Source organism: Erinaceus europaeus, chromosome 8, assembly GCF_950295315.1.
Source record: "Erinaceus europaeus chromosome 8, mEriEur2.1, whole genome shotgun sequence".
In the NCBI taxonomy this organism is placed as follows: Eukaryota; Metazoa; Chordata; class Mammalia; order Eulipotyphla; family Erinaceidae; genus Erinaceus; species Erinaceus europaeus.
Genome location: NC_080169.1, coordinates 32,657,209 through 32,676,419, shown reverse-complemented (window position 1 = coordinate 32,676,419; position 19,211 = coordinate 32,657,209). Strand labels below are relative to the sequence as shown.

Sequence of the window (19,211 nt, the reverse complement as noted above, 5' to 3'; positions counted from 1 at the left end):
ACACTTGAGGAAAAAAAAAAAAAAAAGAAAGAAAAAAATATATATAAAAAGATGAAAAATGGCATGTGATATCATGACTAAAAATAGAACCTTAAAGTTTAAGAGCTCAGACTTATTCATAAATGAATTAGTAAATTCCTTTTTTGAAAAACAATAAATGAATAAATTTAATTTTTGTATAGAAACAGAAATTGAGAGGGCAGGGGGAAGACAGAGAGACACCTGCAGCACCACTTCAACACATGCAAAGCAGTCCCCCCACAGGAGGGCACCGGGATTTGAACCTGTGTCTTTGTACACTGCAATATGTGCACTTAACTAGGTGAGCCACCAACAGGTGTGCAAATAAAGTTCTTTAGCTCGTTCTCAATATTATAAAAATAAAAATAATTTTATTTAGACTGTAAATACTGGGAGAACACAGAAGTCAAGAAACAGGATAATTCATTACTTTTCATCTACATACAACAAAACAGTACTGATACTATTTTCTAAATCATCAGCTTTATAATTCTGGAAACAAAATTTCAACTCCCAATCAAATGTCTCTTGTTTTGAAAAGTACTAGAACACAAAAATACTCCATACTATTCAAAAAATTTATTTACTCATACTACTGTGTGTAAATCAACCTTTCAAAAAAAATTCAACAATATTTAAAATCCACTAATGAAAACTATTTTTTCCTTTTCTTTTTTGGTGTGTGCTCCTCCAAATCTGGGGTAAATTCACCCTCTTCTCTATGTTTCCTCTTCTTTTTTTTCTTTTTATGGTCACTCTGATAGCCACTAGAGTCACTGCCTTGGAAAACAGGATCCTGATCCTGATCTTCCTGGTGCTTTTTCTTCTTTTTCTTCTTTTTTGGCTCTTTCTCCCAAAGGCCACTGACACTGTCATTACCCTGCAGGTCTGGCTCTTCCTTCAGGGTGCCATCTGTAAAATCTGCTAGCTCTGTAGTACCATCTTCCACTTCATTTATTTCTGAGTCCTTCTTCTTCTTTTTCTTCTTTGGAGGTTTTTTAATAGCTTCTTCAATGCCAGTTTCAATTACTTCTTCTAAAACTGCAGAGCACTTGGTTGGCAAACTAGAAATTAACAATAAAAAAATCCGCATTATACATAAACAAACAAGTAAAAGTAACAGAATAAAATGAAGTTAAAATATTCCAACAGAAAATGATGGTCTAGCATGATGTTTCCATTTGCCTCAACAAATAATTAACACAGAAAATACTTCATAGAAAGGGACTGGAATGGTAGATAAGGTTCCACAACAAAGCTCAAGTAAAGGACCTTACCACATAGGTGACCCAGGGCCAAATAACCCAGGCCCAATTCCGCCCAGGGATAATACAGAAGAAGTCATAACAGAATTCAGAGGAATAAGCAGGTAAAATATCTCACTTGCTCTGTCATCCAAGACTCCACTGCACTTTAAGAAGCTTAGGTACGGGAGTCGGGCTGTAGCGCAGCGGGTTAAGCGCAGGTGGCGCAAAGACAAGGACTGGCATAAGGATCCTGGTTCAAACCCCGGCTCCCCACCTGCAGGGGAGTTGCTTCACAGGCGGTGAAGCGGGTCTGCAGGTGTCTATCTTTCTCTCCTCCTCTCTGTCTTCCCCTCCTCTCTCCATTTCTCTCTGTCCTATCCAACAACGACAACAACAATAATAACTACAACAATAAAACAACAAGGGCAACAAAAAGGAATAAATACATAAAATAAATATTTAAAAAATTAAAAAAAAAAAAAAGAAGCTTAGGTACTAAGTGTCTTTCCTTCTCTCTCTCTGTCTCTTATTTTTGTATCTGAAAAATAATCAACCTGGAGGAGGAAGAGGAGCAGCAGCAACAACAGTAAGACAGAGTCAGAGGAATAAAGAGTATATATAGTAGTTGATCTACAAAATACAGTAGAAAAGGCTATCTACTGCGGGAACTATGTCAAAAAGACAAACAACAGGTCATAGTGGTAAGCAGGAGGAAAGAGTAGAAGTTGTTTTGAAAAAGGCAGAAACAAACAAATAAAACAAGTGAAAATAATGTAAGGAATCTATAAAACAGTATCAAGAAAAAACATTTACAACAAAGAGATACAAGAGGAAGAAGAGAAAGAGCAGAATTACTATTTGAAGAAATACTAGTCAAGAACTTCACTAAATTGAGAAAGAAGATAGAAAATTAGATGCAAGCTCTATGAGCTTCAGAAAAAAAATCTGACTTAAGCTTACAAAGGCACACAGTAATTGAAAAAATAGATCAAAAAGACAAACAGACAACATTAAAAGTATCTGGAGAAAAGAAGAGATCACTTATAAGGAAATTCCCATAAGACTATCAGTTGATTTTACAACAGAAGCTCTAAATGGCTGGAAAGGAATGGGATGGCTAGGTATATTAAAAACTGAATGAAAAGACCTCTACTTAAGAATGGATCAAGAACCTGGATGTTAGACCAGAAACTGTCAAATACTTAGAGAAAAATATTGGTGGAATTCTTTTCCATCTAAACATCAAGGGCCTCTTAGATAATAAAAAACCCAATGGCAAGGAAGACTAAAACAAACAGAAAAAAATTAGACTACATCAAATTGAAAAACTTCTGCACAGCAAAAGAAACCTTCACCCAAACAAAGAGACCCCCCCCCCCATAGAATGGGATATGTCATACATCAGTCAAGAGGCTAATAACCAAGATATACAAAGAGCACACCAAACTTAGTAACAAAAAAGCAAATGATCCCATCCAAAAGTGGGGAGATGACAGGAAAAAAATATTCACCAAAGAAGAAATACAAAAGGCCAACGAACATACAAAAAATTGCTCCAGGTCGCTGATTGTCAGAGAAATGCAAATAAAGACAATGAGATACCACCTCACCCCTGTGAGAATGGCATACATCAAAAAGGACATCAGCAGCAAATGCTGGAGAGGTTGTGGGGACAAGGAACCCTTCTGCACTGCTGGTGGAAATATAAATTGGTCCAACCTCTATGGAGAGCAGTCTGGAGAACCTTCACAAGGTTCCTTCCCTGAGCCAGGGGAAGAAAAAAAAAAAACTACTATAGTCACTGGCCCTTTGGAATATAACTAAAATAGGTCTACTAGCTATCTACAAAATGGAGACCCCCACCCCAACTCTTCATCTGCACTATTTCAGCCTTAAGGTTCATGATTAGTCAACAACTTGTTTGGCTTTATATGTTAACTCTCTTTTCAGCCACCAGGGTCCAGATAGTACCATGATGCCAACCAGACTTCCCTGAACAGACAACCCTACCAATGTGTCCAAGAGACCCACTTCCCCAGAACCCTGGCACACTAGGGAAAGAGAGACAGGCTGGGAGGATGGATTGACCTGTCAACGCCCATGTTCAGCAGGGAAGCAATTACAGAAGCCAGACCTTCCACCTTCTGTACCCCACAATGACCTTGGGTCCCTACTCCCTGAGGGATAAAGAATAGGAAAGCTATCAGGCAAGGGGATGGGATATGGAGTTCTGATGGTGGGAACTGTGTTGCAATTGTACACCTCTTATCCTAGTTTTGTCAATGTTTCCTTTTTATAAATAAAATAAAAATTAAAAAGAAACAGACCTTCTATATGACCCAGTAATTCCTTCCCTAGATATATCCTAAGGAATTCCATAACACCCAACCAAAAAGATATGTGTACAACAACTATGTTCATAGCAGCACAATTCTTAATAGCCAAAACCTGGAAGCAACCCAGGTGCCCAACAACAGATGAATGGCTGAGAAAGCTGTGGTATATTTACACAATAGAATACTAGGCAGCTATTAAGAACAATAAACCCATCTTGGATGGAGCTAGAAGGAATTATCTTAAGTGACATACATGAGAAGACATAGACGAGTATGGAATGATCCCATTCATAAATAGAAGTGGAGAAAGAAGAACAGAAAGGGAAACTCAAAGAAGAATCTGACTGAGTTTGGAGTATTGCACCAAAGTAAAAATCTCTGGGTGGAGGCTGAGGGTAGATTTTCAGCTTCAAGGGGGAGGGTGTTGGGAATGGTGTTAATATACAATCTTATTAACTTACAGTCTTACAAATCACTATTTAATTAATATGAGGGAAAAAATTGATTGAATGTCTCAAACTTTTTAATACATAGACCATAGCTCTGAGGATATGTTCCTTCAATCTAAGCATTTAAGACTTCAATTGGTAATCTGATTGAATTTTAACAGTGGGCTCACATTGTGAATACATTTTTAATAATGATTTTTCCCCTGAAATATTAAATCACATATAATCTTATACCAGGGAGAACAGAAGTAACTGGTTGTGTCACTTTATAAGATATAGCCAAATGTAAATAGCACCAGTAACATCTCAAGTAGTGTTACACAAACAGAATATATACTTATACTGATTCTAGACACAACAGCAATACCTGTAGTATTTTTAGTTTTTCTACATACTAAATTTGGTCCTTCTAAAGAACCAAATTCAACATCGGATCTATTTATTTTTTGCACCTAGGTTTGTTGTGATACTTCTGGCAAACTCATTTTTTGTTTCTCTTTAATACTGGGGGAGGGAGGAAGTGGAAAGAGACCACAGCTCTATTCCACCATACAAGAAGCTTCTCTTATGATTAGCACTCCCATGTGATACCTAGGACTTAAACCAGGGTACTTACATATGATTAAATGTGGCCCCAGGGCAGAAGTAATTCTTTTTAAGAATTTCAACACATAAAAATACAGAAATAAAAATACATACTGGAAACAGATGACAATAAGAAAAGTTACTTTTTTGTATTAACTATAAAAATACATCCATCCAAAAAGATCTGTGTGCACATATGTTCTTAGCAGCATAATCTGTAATAGCCAAAACCTGGAAGCAACCCAGGTGTCCACAGCAGATCAGTAGCTAAACAAGTTGTGGTATATATACACAATGGAAAACTACTCAGCAAAAATACAAAAAATGGTGACTTCACCGTTTTCAGACGATCTTCGATAGACCTTGAAAAATTCATGTTAAATGAAGTAAGTCAGAAACAGAAGGATGAATATGGGATGATCTCACTCTCAAGCAGAAGTTGAAAAACAAGATCAGAAGAGAAAACACAAGTAGAACCTGAACTGAAATTGGCATGTTGCACCAAAGTAAAAGACTCTGGGGTAGGTTGGGGGGAGGGGAGAATACAGGTCCAAGAAGGATGACAGAGGACCTAGTGGGGGTTGTATTGTTATATGGAAAACTGAGAAGTGTTATGCATGTACAAACTATTGTATTTACTGCTGAATGTAAAACATTAATTCCCCAATAAAGAAATTTTAAAAAACTATAAAAATAAGACTAATATTTATGCATCATGATTATCTTTTCAGTAGTTCTGAAGTCAAAGATCAACTTTTTAAAACTCAGAAAATGCTCAATAAAACTGATGTTTTTAGTTTAGTTTGTTTTATCTCCTGGATTTGCCACTGTTCAGCTCAGGTTTGGGAATGGAGGAAACAGCTTTGTACTAAACAGCCAATATGGCTGATTACTGGTGGCACAAGGGCTAGAAACTGTAGGCCTCACTGGAATTCAAAACTAAATGATAAATCCACTTAGTTACAGTTTAATCATTAGAACATCTATTTGATAGATTATAAGAGAACTGAAGATTGTTATCTACAGTGGCATTGTTATTTGAAAACTTATATATTCTAATAAACAAAAAAATTACAACTTTTAAAGAGGAGCTTCTGTTCTTTACATTCAGAATAAAGTAGAAATAATTAATCAAAGTGACAATGTGATTAAGAACTGACCTATTAATATTCAGCTTTCCCCGAATGCAGAAAACTCCAGCAGCATCTGAGTCCAAACGAAATACTTCAAATTCTAGTTCATCACCCACATTTATCTCCAATGTCTGCCATTGCTCAGCTGACATCTGCTCAGGTTTGGGAATGGAAGCATTGAAACATCTATGTACTAGACAACCAATGTGGCTGGAAGACACTTTGTTAACTGTACCCTGTAAAGAAAAAAGAAAGGTTTCAAGATGAAGTTTTAGTGCTCTGGTGTCTCTCCTCTCTAATTCACTATTTCTACAGATATCTGACCTATAAAGCAGCCTACAGGTGGAATATACGTGGTATGTATAAGTCTCTAATTCCATACAGCAAAACAAAACAGAAAAATAGGAGACACACTATACACCCATCATTAAATTAAATGAAACATCAAATTTAAATAAATACCAAATGTAGGCAACGATACAAAGCAACTGGACATTAAGTAATGAATAGGAATTAGCCCAACAGTTGGTTTTTGTTATATTTTGCTGCCATACAGGGCTTTATCACTGGAGCATTATTGGAGCACAACCCCAGCATACTCTTTGTTTTCCCTTTTTTAGACTGAAGGTAGTAGACTGAAAGGAGGAGATACATCATGGACTTCACTACCCTTTGCATCCGGTTCCTATATGGTACTCAGAAGGGTTAAGCATTAAGTCTTATGCACCTGCTGGATAAGCTAGCTCCCAACCCCTCACAGCTTAAGTTAAAGGCACAACCACATTTGACCTAGTGGTTCTATTTCTAGTTATTTACATAGGAGAAATGTATGCTCACAGCATTCCAAACTAGAAACAGTTCAATTTTCTTCCAAAGAAGATAGATAGATTCTGAGTTATTCATATAAATTGAGTAATATAAGCAATATAAAAGAACAAAATACAATTATTCCAAAAGTACAGATCAAACTGAAAATCACCTTAAGCATAAGATTTTAAGTGTATAATGAAAAACTCCATGAATACAGAATTACAGAAGCAAAGCTAATTTATAATAAAATAAATTAAAAGTGGTTGAAGTGTGATAGAGGAGGTGGGCCAAGGAGAGGCATGAGGATCATTTGCAGGAGACAGGATAGCATATGCACTTGTCGAAATTAATTTACCTGCATACTATGTATGATTTGTTCATTTTACTACATAGAAATTATATCTCATACATTGTATTATACTCTTATTTATTTAGGAAAAAAGGAAAATGCAGTCAGGAACTAAGAGTAAAAAAGAAAGAGGAAATATTTTACTTTTCATTTCCTACTTTCTGTACAATTTGAAAGATATTTTCATGTACATATTTATGTTTATTATGATAATAATTTAAACAAAGGAGACTACAGTTAAGTTTTGGAATCTTTAAGTACAAATCTACTACAAACTTTAATAGTACAGAGGCTGCTGCTTATAAAATCCCAATTTGACAGTATTTTTGTCAAGCTATAGTGTTTGACAATGAACAAAAGGCAGTGTACCACCATGCCATGTGCCGGATCCTGGTTCAAGTCTAGCCACCACTGAATTAAAGGGAGTTTAGTGCTGTGGTTTCTCTCTCTCTCTCTCTCCCCCTCTCTCTCTTTTTCTGCCTATAACAGCAACAATGACTGACATACAGATCTATTAGCATATCAAGGAGTCATTATTAGTTCTCAGGTATCTGAGTAATCCCTTAAATTTATTTTCCAGGAATCAGGCAGTAGCGCAGCAGGTTAAGTGCAGGTGGTGCGAAGCGCAAAGGCTGGCATAAAGATGCCAGTCAGAGCACCTGGCTTCCACCTGCAGGGGAGTTGCTTCACAAGTGTTGAAGCAGGTCTGCAGGTGTCTGCCTTTCTCTCCCCTCTGTCTTCCCCATCTCTTTCCATTTCTCTCTGTCCTATCCAACAATGGTGACAACAATAATACAACAATAAAACAAGGGCAACAAAAGGGAATAAATAATTATTTTCCACATACGGAAAAAAAAACACAAAACAAATATATTGTCTGCTGGCAGAAGAAAAAGGCAAATCAACAGAAAAAAGGGATACATTTTAGCAAAGTTCAATTTCTACAGGTTCATTTTCTCTTGAAAAACTTTCCACATATGGCCTTCATTCTCATGGCCACTGTATGGACATCCTAGACTCTCATGCTTCATTTTCATTTCTTAAAACCATTTGAGTTTGTAACTCCTATTTTTTTTTAATATTTATTCCCTTTTTTTTTTAAATTGTTGTAGTTATTACTGTTGTTATTGATGTCGTTGTTGAACAGGACAGAGAGAAATGGAGAGAGAAGACTCCTCTGCAGATGGGGAGCCAAGCGCTAAAACCAGGATCCTTATGCCAGTCCTTGCACTTTGTGCCACCTGCGCTTAACCTGCTGCACTACCACCCAGCTCCCTGTAACTCCTATTTTATATGCTATACTGTTTGAATTCTTTATAGAGGAACTACATTTATCCAATAATTTTATTTTTATTTATTTATTCCCTTTTGTTGCCCTTGTTGTTTTTGTTGTTGTAGTTATTCTTGTTGTTGTCTTTGTTGGATAGGACAGAGAGAAATGGAGAGAGGAAGGGAAGACAGAGAGGGGAAGAGAAAGTCAGACACCTGCAGTCCTGCTTCACCACCTGTGAAGCGACTCCCCTGCAGGTGGGGAGCTGGGGGCTTGAACCGGGATCCTTATGCTGGTCCTTGTGCTTTACGCCACGTGCGCTTAACTCACTGCACTACCACCCGACTCCCCCCAAGAATTTTAAATCATACTACTTTCCTTTATGATCATTCTCAAGCTTTTCTAAGTAAAGAACTAAGCTGGATAGGATTTGTGTGAATTGTAGGAGAATGGAGTTTAGAAATCAAACTGGGTTGAATGATAGAAAAAAGTTTATTTTATTATTTAAGTTACATTATATAATAATACAAATAATGAGAAAAAATATATACAAACCAGAAGTTTTTGCCCAGGCTCGGGGCAAAAAATAACAAAATCTGCTTCGATGTTAAGATGAATGTGTCCTTGATCATCATAAATGTCTCCCAGTTCACCTACTACTTTGATGTTATCATATGCAATGGGAACGCCTAAAAGGCTGTCAAAAAGAAAGAAAAGCATGTTACTTTCAGACCCTTTTAAAATAGATTATTTACAAATATTATCATACAAATTGGGTACTGAGTTCAGAAAGTATACAGGTACTAACTATAACTACGTTTACTAAAAACACAGCACACAACTAGCCTGTAACAATTGTAAGTGTCCTTTCACCAAAAGGTTTCAGTGTAGTGACCAAGTTAAAAATGATTGTTCAAAATAGCTACTTAGAAGCAAATGAGCAATTTTATGATTAATAAATTGATGATTCTTTCTCCATTGCTACCCTGAATTCTGGGAAAGAACGAATGAAAGGAAAAACAGGTTGTGTCAAGAAAAAAACCAGCCAAGTCAACTGTGGTATTATATACAATCACAAAAAGTCTGTACTGGTGGCATAGAACAGGGAGAAAAAAAAAAAAGAATGAAAATGGGGTTGGGGGAAGTCATCATGAAGCCCCAGAGGAGAAATGAGGGAAGATACAAGAAAGAAAAATAACTGGTGTTGAAATCAAAGTTCCTGAATATTAGTCAATGGCTTTGTCTGCAAAAAATCTCTATGTTTCCAATAAATAGAAATTCCAAGACATATAGTTCTTTTATTTATTGAGAACTGAATCAGACAATCAGTAATAGGAGCAATTACTATATCAAAATCTCATTTCTTTAAAAGTTGTGACCAGCAGGTAAGAAAGGCAAACATGGTGGCTGCACTAACACAACTGGCTCCCCAGAAAAGAATGAAACCATTGCACTTTTGCTCTTTATGGCAGAGTGATCACTATTATTAATCTCATCCTACTGAATCTGTTTAATGATCTGGATTCCATATGGGAATCCAGACTCTAAGACTAATGAGAAGACTGAAAAGTTTTGTTGGACTCAACTAGATTTATTTCTAGAATGGTTCATATAAAATAGAATCTATTCTTAATAGCTATTATGTGAAACAGTAACAAGCCACAAAAAAGAACTTTAATAACTACCAAATTAGGAAAACCATAATGGCAAAGAAAGACTTACAAAGGAAAACATTCCTTTGAGTTGTTAATTTCTTCATGTTGCTTTAAGCAAAAATGCTTGTATGACTAAGGACACAGGAAAGACCTATAAGAGACGAAGAAGAGAAAGCAACCACACACACACTCTCAGACAAGTTTCCTCTTCTCAAACAACAGTGTTAAATCTTGTGCAGTTGCTATCTCCTAGAAGGCCTTTGGAGATGTATAATCATAGCTGTCACAATCACACAAAGATCAGGGATGAAAACTATTCTGCCATATACAGGACAGCCCAATATAATACAAAAATGTCCCGAGCTCTACATAATTTGTTAATGATGTGACAAACCTACTTTTATATAGCTTGACACAAAATCTAACTTTTAAAAAAACATCAGCACATCAATACAAAGTGATCTGTGCATGGTGTTAAAGGCATTGTGAACTGTCAAGGAAACCAACCTGAAACCATCATCTTTCTTGGACAAGTTTTAACTGAAAATCAAGATGCTTATATATGACGCATTTTCAGTATCTTTACTTCATGCAAAATCTCACTGAACAAGAGTAAATTTAACTCTACTGCGTTATTTTTCTTAGTAATTTACAAGTTTGTTTTTACCCATTGGTAACTGTGCAGCTTTAATTATAAATTATTTTATTTCATTTACTCTTGTAAATTTAGATAAACCTGAGATGGAAAAATAATGTGAAATTCAATAATATTTTTCAGTAAAATAAAAAAAAAATCAGGATGCAACAGAACTGATCCTGATAATACTGTATACCCAATGGGACCAAGCGATGTTACATGAACACATTACAATGCTCAAGGAAGGACCTGGGTTCACATACCAGGTCCCTCACCTGCAGGATGGAAGCTTCATGAATGATGAAGCAGTGCTGTAGGTACGTCTCACTATGTCTATCTCCCTCTTCCTTCTCAAATTTTGTCTCTACGATATAGAAATACACACATATATGATATAAAATGACAACACTTAAATAGTGCACACGATCTACAAGGAAACAGAAAAACGATCTAAAGTTCTGTCGTGCATTAATTACCAAAAAAAAGGGCAAGCAGCTCGTCCATAGTATCTGATACCTAGGTACCCAAAAATTGAGTTAACAGTATATATAGAAAAAAGTAATAGTTTTGCTTGGTTACCTTAAAGTAAGGCCAATACCAGGATAGGAGGCATGTTCTTTAACTAATATTGCTTTATAGGTTTTTTTACTAATTTGGTTCTATTCTCCTCTCACAGAGACAATGTATAAACATTTCCATTCTAGGACCCAATCCTTGGAAATTTTTCTCAAAGGAATCTGAGAGTTCCTAGGCTCAGTTCCTCATGGATTCAAGTCCTTAGTTTGAGCCTCTAATAAGCGCACCTAAAATGTAAATCTCCTTCAGAAAGGTTTTATGAGTTTAGACGAATCCTTTTCACTCCCTAGTCAGCTTTAGTATTCTTTAGGACTCAGTACACTATTCTTCTGAGAAATACTAGGCTGCGAACCTTGCTATTATGAAAACACTATTTACTGTGCTAAAATGAAGCTTAAAGATAACACAACTATAAAACTGCAAAAAAAAAAAAAGCAATAGAATATGTTTTATTGCACTAAAACTTTAGCATTACTCACCTGGGGAGGATTAAATTACTTGGGCGCTTTTTGCACCTGTGCTTTATAGATACTGTGAATGTGTCAGTTATAAATGTGAATTAATGCAAGAGTTTTGTCTAATAATGCAAAAAAAAAAAAAGTCAGTAACTTCAAGTGGCAAAACGCTTCTCTGAAATAGTAAACTCAGTAAAGTTCTGCATAGTTTTCATTTATAGCCTGGAAAATATTCATGTATATACTAAGACCACTGTTAACTGAAAAGAGACCTGATGTCCCCGCCTAATATCCAAAAGAAAGGGGGTGGGGGATTAGCTTTTGGGATGCTGCCCACAGGAGGAAGGAAACCATTAGACTAGTACTAGGCCCTGGGTACTAGCGTCTAGGTTGCCAGCGGGGACACTGGCCTAAGATGGGCAAAGAAAGCCATCATGGAAGCGTTACTAAGGCTACAGGCCCAGGTTATAGGAAAAGTCTCCTGGGTACACACCTTCAGGAGTCATTTCTCCAGCTCCTCCCTCTCTAAAACAATAAACAGCAGTAACAATAACAAAGAAAACCACATCAATCACATCAATACCAATACCAGAAAGCAACTGCAATGGCGCAGGCCATGCCCTGACAACCTTTAGAGAGATGACCGTCCACCTAAGGGGCCATTGTTAAAAACACTACCAGCAGGCAAGGCCCCTGGCGAAGGGCGGGACCAATTCTAGATCCCCAGCCGACTAGGTTTTTCTCTTTCCCTCGTCTTGGGGGGGGGGGGGGTCAGGAGGAGGAAGATTAGCAGGAAATCCCCATTAACCGCTCACCTGGAAGAAAACCACATCCGTTCTCTCCCTTGAAACTGCCTCTTCCCCACGCGGAGGAGACTTTGTTTTCACTCCCTTGCTGTATAAACTGTTCCCCGGCTCACAGAAGCCTGTTTGTCCGGCGGGAACCCGCCCTCAGAGGACACCGTACCTCTCGGAGTAGCGCAGAAGCTCCGCGTCCAGCTGCTCTCGAATGCCGGTGCGTTTCCGGTTGAGATAGCGCGGCGACAGCGCTATGTGCCTTCGGTGCGGCCCGACCACCAGGCAGGAGTAAGGGTTATTGACCAGTTCACTCGCGGCGGGATAGGTTGGCAATTCGAGGTAAGGAAGGACGCCGGCTGGCCCCTCAGAGGCCGCCTTGGGCCTCGGAATAGCCAAACCACCCGCAGCCATGCGGCTGGTCAGGTTTCCTGAGGCGCCCACGGCTGACGTAGTTGTAACCGCCTCTTTTCCGACGCACTGTTTTTACGTCATCAGCGGACGGTCACGCCCTTAAGAAATGTTCTCTTTGCGCTGCATTGTGCAGTTATGACCAGCAGAGGGCTACTGGTTTTTCATTCTAGGAAGATCGGAGTCCGAGGGTTTGCATTGGGCATGCGCAAAGGGAAATCCACCCCCCCCCACCCCCACCCCCCCCCCACCCCCCGCCTCAGTTAACTTAGGCAGAGCTGTGTTTTAGTCCTCAACTGGATTTTGTACATAGATCTATCTAATTGGGACTCGCACTTAGGTCATACACATTAGTAAATTGGTTTAGTTGAATTAACAAGTTTGGACAGTACAGTAGTAAGTAAAAACATAGTTATAAAGTGTATGTTATGCCAGAAACCCAAACTTCTTTTTAACATTTTACATTAATGAGAGAAACAGAGAAAGAGGAAGGAGATAGAAACCTGAGTGCTGCTCAGCTCTGGTTTGTGATGGTGCTGGGGTTTGAACTCCGGGAGCTCAGAGTCTCAAGCAGTCATTCTCATAAGCATTCTATTGTCTCCCTTGCTCGCTAGGAATCTAACCTAAAAAGCAACCTTCCAGTGGAACACACCTAAAAACGAATCTAGTCGCTCTTTATTCCTCATTTTGCTATAGCTTATTCAGAGAACTGTACCACCGTTTTTCAAGTGGACTAGTCCAGCTTTCAGCCTCTGGCCTCTCTTGTACACCCTCCGGAACCCCCTTCTATGATGGCTCTGGGTCCAATGCTAAAATCACATTCAGTTCAGAGCCACTTTTAGTCCTATCTGCCAAAACTACATCATATTTTCCTCATATAACACAAACTTCTTAATATGGCTCAAAAGCTACAAAGACCTTTTATGATCTACCTCCAGATCACTCTTAAACTCACTCCCATTTTACATTATCTGCTAATAACCCAGGCAAATTAATCAAGGACCTGCCTTCTACCCGCCACCACCCCCCCACACACACACACACACATTCCCCTTTTACCAGGGGGAGATGGTGTCTTTTGTCTTATAGGAAAATGCTACTCACTATCAAATTTCAGCTTAAATTTTTAGTCTTTTTTTTTTTGCCTCCAGGGTTATTGCTGGGACTCGGTGCCTGCACTTTGAATTCACTGCTCCTGCAGGCCATTTTTCCCATTTTGATGGCTTCCTTGTAGTTCTTCTTTTTGTTATAGCTGTTGTTGTTGTTGTTGGAAATGGAGAGAGGAGGGGAAGACAGGAGGAGAGAAAGTCTGTCACCTGCAGACTTGCTTCACTGCTTGTGTAGCGACACCCCCCTCCCCCAGGTGGGGAGCTGGGGGCTAGAGCTGGGATCCTTATTCCATCCTTATGCTTTGTGCCATGTGCACTTAACCTGCAGCGCTACTACCCATACCCCCCCCCCTTAGTCTCTTTCCCTACAGACTTTACATTTCCTTCTACTAGAATCAACTCATCAATGTAAATTGCCACAAATACTTGTTTTATGTTAAGTTAATTTTATGTTAAATACATATTTATCTGCCAGTTTCTTCTGCAGATTACAAGTCCCAAGACCACCAAAGAAGTTTGGGAGGGGGGGGTCCTGAAGCCCTTTCTGTCTCTCTTTTTTTTTTATTTTGATAGGACAGAGAGAAGCTGAAAAAACTGGGGGAGGGGGAGGTCTGCAGTATACCTTCACCTCTCCTGAAGCTTTCCCTCCTGCAAGTAGAAGCCTGGGGCTTGAAGCTGGATCTTTGAACATAGTAATATGTTAGCTCAACCTGGTGTGTGATCCACACCACCAGACATTTTGTCTTTTGTTCTATGTTGTGACTTCCAAGACTCAAAAAAAAAAATTAAATGGATGTATGAATGAATGAATGAATAAAAATAAATGATAAAGAGCCCACTGGGTATAAATGACTGACATGAGTAACAACATATTCCAGATCCTCTTAGGTGCTGCAAAAGTTTGTAAACATCTCTAAATCTGTTTTTTACCTGAAAAATAAGAATATTTGTTCTGATGATTGGATAGATGATAAGAAGTTCAAAAAATATAAAAACATTTTCTTTGTTCAGTGCCATCAACCTTGACTAAGCACTAAAATCAGCAGAAGAGTTTTAAAAATAAAGGTGCTTAGAATGTTAGACAAATTAAAATCTCTTCTTGCAGTCAAAATGAATCTAGATTATCTGCAGGTGATTTGAATTAAGGTAATTTGTTCAAATGGAAAATGATAATAACTGCTGGATAGGACAATTCAGTGAAAATAAAGCATTACCTGAAATAAACATTTCAGAGTAATGACCTGACATGCATTTTAAGTATACAGTAACTAGTTTTGTAACTATTTAAGAGTCCAAAACATTTCTGAAATTTTTTTTATTTAATCTTGAAATTTGTCCACCATTAGTTTAGTTAAACTCAGACCTGATTGTTAGCCACTATAAAGACTAAATGATTCGGGAGAGTGAAAAATTGGTTCAGCGTACATATGGTAACTATGGAGTTACGTAACTAAAATAACCTGTCCTCTCTGCTGTTACCAATAGTTCCTTCTGGTCTGTGAGGCAAAACAAGACAAAAAAGTTAAAGGAAACATTTATTATTTGATTTAAAAAAGGAAAGGGAGAGCTGGCACTCTGAAAAAAAAAAAAACCCAAAAAACTTCTCACCCAAATGGTTGAAGAACATAGAATTTATAATAATAGAAACTATCATCCATTAGCAGTAGTTAAACAATGAGGGAAGAAAATGAGATAATAGGAAACTAATTTTTGCCAAGCATTAACAGAGAAGCACAATAGAGTGTGAAATCATTGCCTGCCTGCTGGATGTGCTCTAAGGTTATGGGATGTGGGGGGGAGGTAATTGCCTCTGAGTCCTGCCTGTGCCTTAGGATAATGGGTGTGCTCTATGCAAAATGCTACCAAAAAAAGCTTTGTAGTTGCTTAAAAGGCCAATTAATCAAGAGGCAACACACACACACACACACACACACACACACACACACACAGATTTCTAGTCAGGTGGAAGAACAGCATGAGAATATGTCAGACTTAGGAAGTGATTAGAGTTTTAGCATAAGGACTAGGGAAACAGTAGTTGGAGAAAGATTTTGGGGGTGTTGATTCTGCTTCTCCTTCTACTCCTTCTCTTCTCCTTCTCCTTCTTTTAGTGAAGAGAGCCTGAGAAGTTCTAGTTTACCTTCAGAGAGTTCCTGCAAGGTTCTGTGAAAGGGGCCTGGCAGGAGAGATAGCATAATGGTTATGCAAACAGATTCTCATGCCTGAGGCTCCAAAGTCCCAGGTTCAATCCCCCACACCACCATAAGTCAGATCTGAGCAGTGCTTTGGTGTTTCTCTTTCTCTCCCTCTGCATCTCTCTCAAAAATAAAATATTTTAAAATTAAAAAAAGAAAGGGAGCCTGAAAAGTTGCTGTTTCCCAAAGGATACTCCTAGATTTTGTTGTTATCTGACTGATTGATCTGGATGAGCGATCATTTGTCTTTCTTGATGGTCCTGTCCTTTGCAAAACTTTGAGACAGAATTGTTAAATGCTATTGTCTGCATGGCAGGCTCCTACACAAAGCAGCCATGTCTATTTATGTATAGACAAAAATTGAGTCTATTATGCTTGCTAACTATAAAAAGCATTTCAACTGTTCTAGAAAGACTCAGAAATTGAGGGTTAGCAATCTGGGTCCTATGACCTCGGTGACATTGGTGATCTCTAATGAAAAGCCTTGTCATTTTTCAAGGAAATTAAACAGCTTGTCCAAAAGATTATGCTAAACCCGCCGCCCTACACACACATACACACACACACACACACACACACACACACACACTATCAATAGCAAAGCACTTCTGAAAAAAAAAAGGAAAAAAAAACTGGAAGTATCTCCAACTTCAGTATATACTACAAAGCAATAGTAACTAAAATGGCATGTTACTGGACACTTACTTGAATCAATGGAGCACAGTCGAGAGCCCAGAAATGAGTCCACACATATATGCCACCTAATAAATATGACAAGTGGGACAAAAACCATTCAATGTGTAAAGAAAGTCTCTTCAACAAATGGTGCTAAGTAAATGGTGCCATGTATTGAAAAGTGAAACTAGACCATCACTTGATTTTAACACCATACAGCAAAATCAAATCAAAATCTATTAAAAATCTAGATACTAGACCAGAAACTTTAAAATACATAGACAAAAAAAAATTGTAAAACATTTCAGTACCTTTACATCAAAGATATATTTGGGGACTTAATCCCCTGGGAATGGGAAATGAAAACAAGAGTAAATAAAGGGTACTACATCAAATGAAAAAGCTTGTATACATTAAATGCAAACTACAAAAGGATAACCAGGCAACTCAGTAAATGGGAGAAGATATTTGCACACCACACATCTGACCAATGACTGATATCAAAAATCTATTAATACAAAAATTTGTGTAACTTAACAAAAGAGAAGAATCCAATAAAAAAAGTAGACAAAAGAACTTTATAGACAGTTTTCTAGAGAAGTGAAACACATGACACATAAGCATAGGAAGAAATATCCCCCTTATTATCAGAGAAATGCAAATTAAAACTACACTGAGATTCCTTTTCACACCTGTGAGAATGACAGAACAGGAAGTGACAGATGTTGGCAATGTCTGCTCTAGTGTTGGTGAAGCTGGTGAGAATGCAAAGTAGAACAGCTTTTTGGAAGACTGTATGGAGAATTGTTAAACAAATAAAAATGGATGCAACAATATCATTCCTAGGCATTTGTTCAAAGGGCTTGCAAACACTAATTTGAAGGGACTTGTTCACCTGTGTTCATAGCTACATTATTCACAATAGCCAATGAGTAAAAAGCAGCCTAAATTCCCAATGACAGATGTGTGGCTAAAGAATAGGATATAATCCATGAACTTCTACTCTGTAATATAAAAGAGGACAGTGTGCCCTTTGGGACAAAATGGTCATAACTTGAGGTGATTATACTTAGCAAAATAAGAGATAAAATACAAATACCAGGAAGCCAGGTGGTAGCACAACGAGTTAAGTGCAGGTGGTGAAAAATGCAAGGACCTGCGTTAAGGATCCCAGTTCCAGCCGCCGGCTCCCCACCTGTAGGGGAGTCATTTCACAGACGGTGAAGCAGGTCTGCAGGTGTCTGTCTTTCTCTCCTCTCCAACCCCCCATCTTCCCCTCCTCTCTCCATTTCACTCTGTCCTATCCAACAACGACAACATCAACAACAGTAATAACTACAACAACAATAAAAAACAAGGGCAACAAAAGGGAAAATTTAAAAAAAAGACAAATACCAGATGATTTCACTCATATATAAAATCTAGGGAACTGATACACATGGACTTGCAAAGAAGGTCAACAAACAAATAAACAAGTAAAAAAACATAGAAGCAAACAGTTTCATAATACTTTGTGAGAACTATGGTGATTATCTTTGGAAAGCAAGGAATATAACTGTTTTCAAACAAGATAGTTCTAGAAAAATACCTGCTCTGGTCTCTCTCTCTCTGTATGTCTCTCTGTCTTATCAATCAATAAATGAATGAATGAATAAATAAATAAAATATATTTCTTTGTAAGTACGGTAGCTGAGTCCCTTTATTTGAGAAACAGTTTTAATTTCTCAATAGTTTGTGAAATACAGTACTTTTCAGGAAAATGCGTGTTTAAAATTTGCCTTACGGGTTTTGGAAACTAAACCAAATCAAAACAAAACAAATAAGTCTGCTCATGTTATAAAATAGTTATTGGTTGATGCAGACCACTTGTAATTTGCCATTGTGTCACCAGATGGCAAACATGAGCTTTAAATGTGAGAGTTTCATATTAGTCTAATAAACTGAGTAATCTCTTCCAAGAAGATCCATCCTTCCTTCTTTCCTTCCTTCCTTCCTTCCTTCATTTCTTTTAGGAGGGGATGGGATTTGACATCAGCTTTGATTAAGAAAATCTCTTCTTTCTGTTTATTAGTTTATTGAGCTAACAGATGCACATGTGTTTGTGATGACAAAAGCAGATCACTTATTAAATATCAGATTTATGCTTTGCATTGATAACTATTGCTAAAATACATATAAATGGAGTAATCTGTATTTTTCTGTAAGTTAAAATCAAACTATTATATTACAGTTATAATCTATAGTCTTCAAAGTAAGGTTTCTGAACCAGCCTCACCTAGGAAAATAGAAATGCAAATTCTTTGGCCTACCAGGCTTGATGAATTACAATCTGAAGAACAAACAGTAGTCTGAAGCATCTAGATGACCAGAAAGCCTGCTAAATTTTGAGAGCCAGTGACCCTAAATTAGACACTAGAGGCTCTGATGTTTTTGATCTGATTAATTAATGTAAATTCAGACTAATTAACAAGGTATATACTTATTTCTTTCATTTGATTAAGTAA

General features: G+C 37.6%; 1 protein-coding gene across 1 annotated transcript; it reads right to left on the bottom strand.

Moving 5' to 3' along the window:
• Positions 1-363: 363 nt before the first annotated feature.
• On the bottom strand, positions 364-12,769 carry POLR1F (RNA polymerase I subunit F). The gene is made up of 4 exons (XM_007532257.3): positions 12,490-12,769; positions 8,756-8,897; positions 5,799-6,007; positions 364-1,085 (listed from the first exon to the last, which is right to left on the bottom strand). Exons 1-4 carry the CDS (start codon positions 12,729-12,731, stop codon positions 677-679), a joined length of 1,002 nt encoding a protein of 333 aa, XP_007532319.1. The 5' UTR covers positions 12,732-12,769; the 3' UTR covers positions 364-676.
• Positions 12,770-19,211: the final 6,442 nt, after the last annotated feature.

What these genes read in the sequence shown, in the direction of transcription:
- POLR1F (XM_007532257.3), bottom strand. Translation starts at nt 12,731, where the DNA reads ATGGCTGCGGGTGGTTTGGCTATTCCGAGGCCCAAGGCGGCCTCTGAG. An exon ending in AGCCTGGGCAAAAACTTCTG is followed by an intron (nt 6,008 to 8,755) that starts GTTTGTATATAT and finishes TTTTCTTTACAG; the next exon opens with GGTACAGTTAACAAAGTGTC. An exon ending in GGAAAGCTGAATATTAATAG is followed by an intron (nt 1,086 to 5,798) that starts GTCAGTTCTTAA and finishes GTTAATTTCTAG; the next exon opens with TTTGCCAACCAAGTGCTCTG.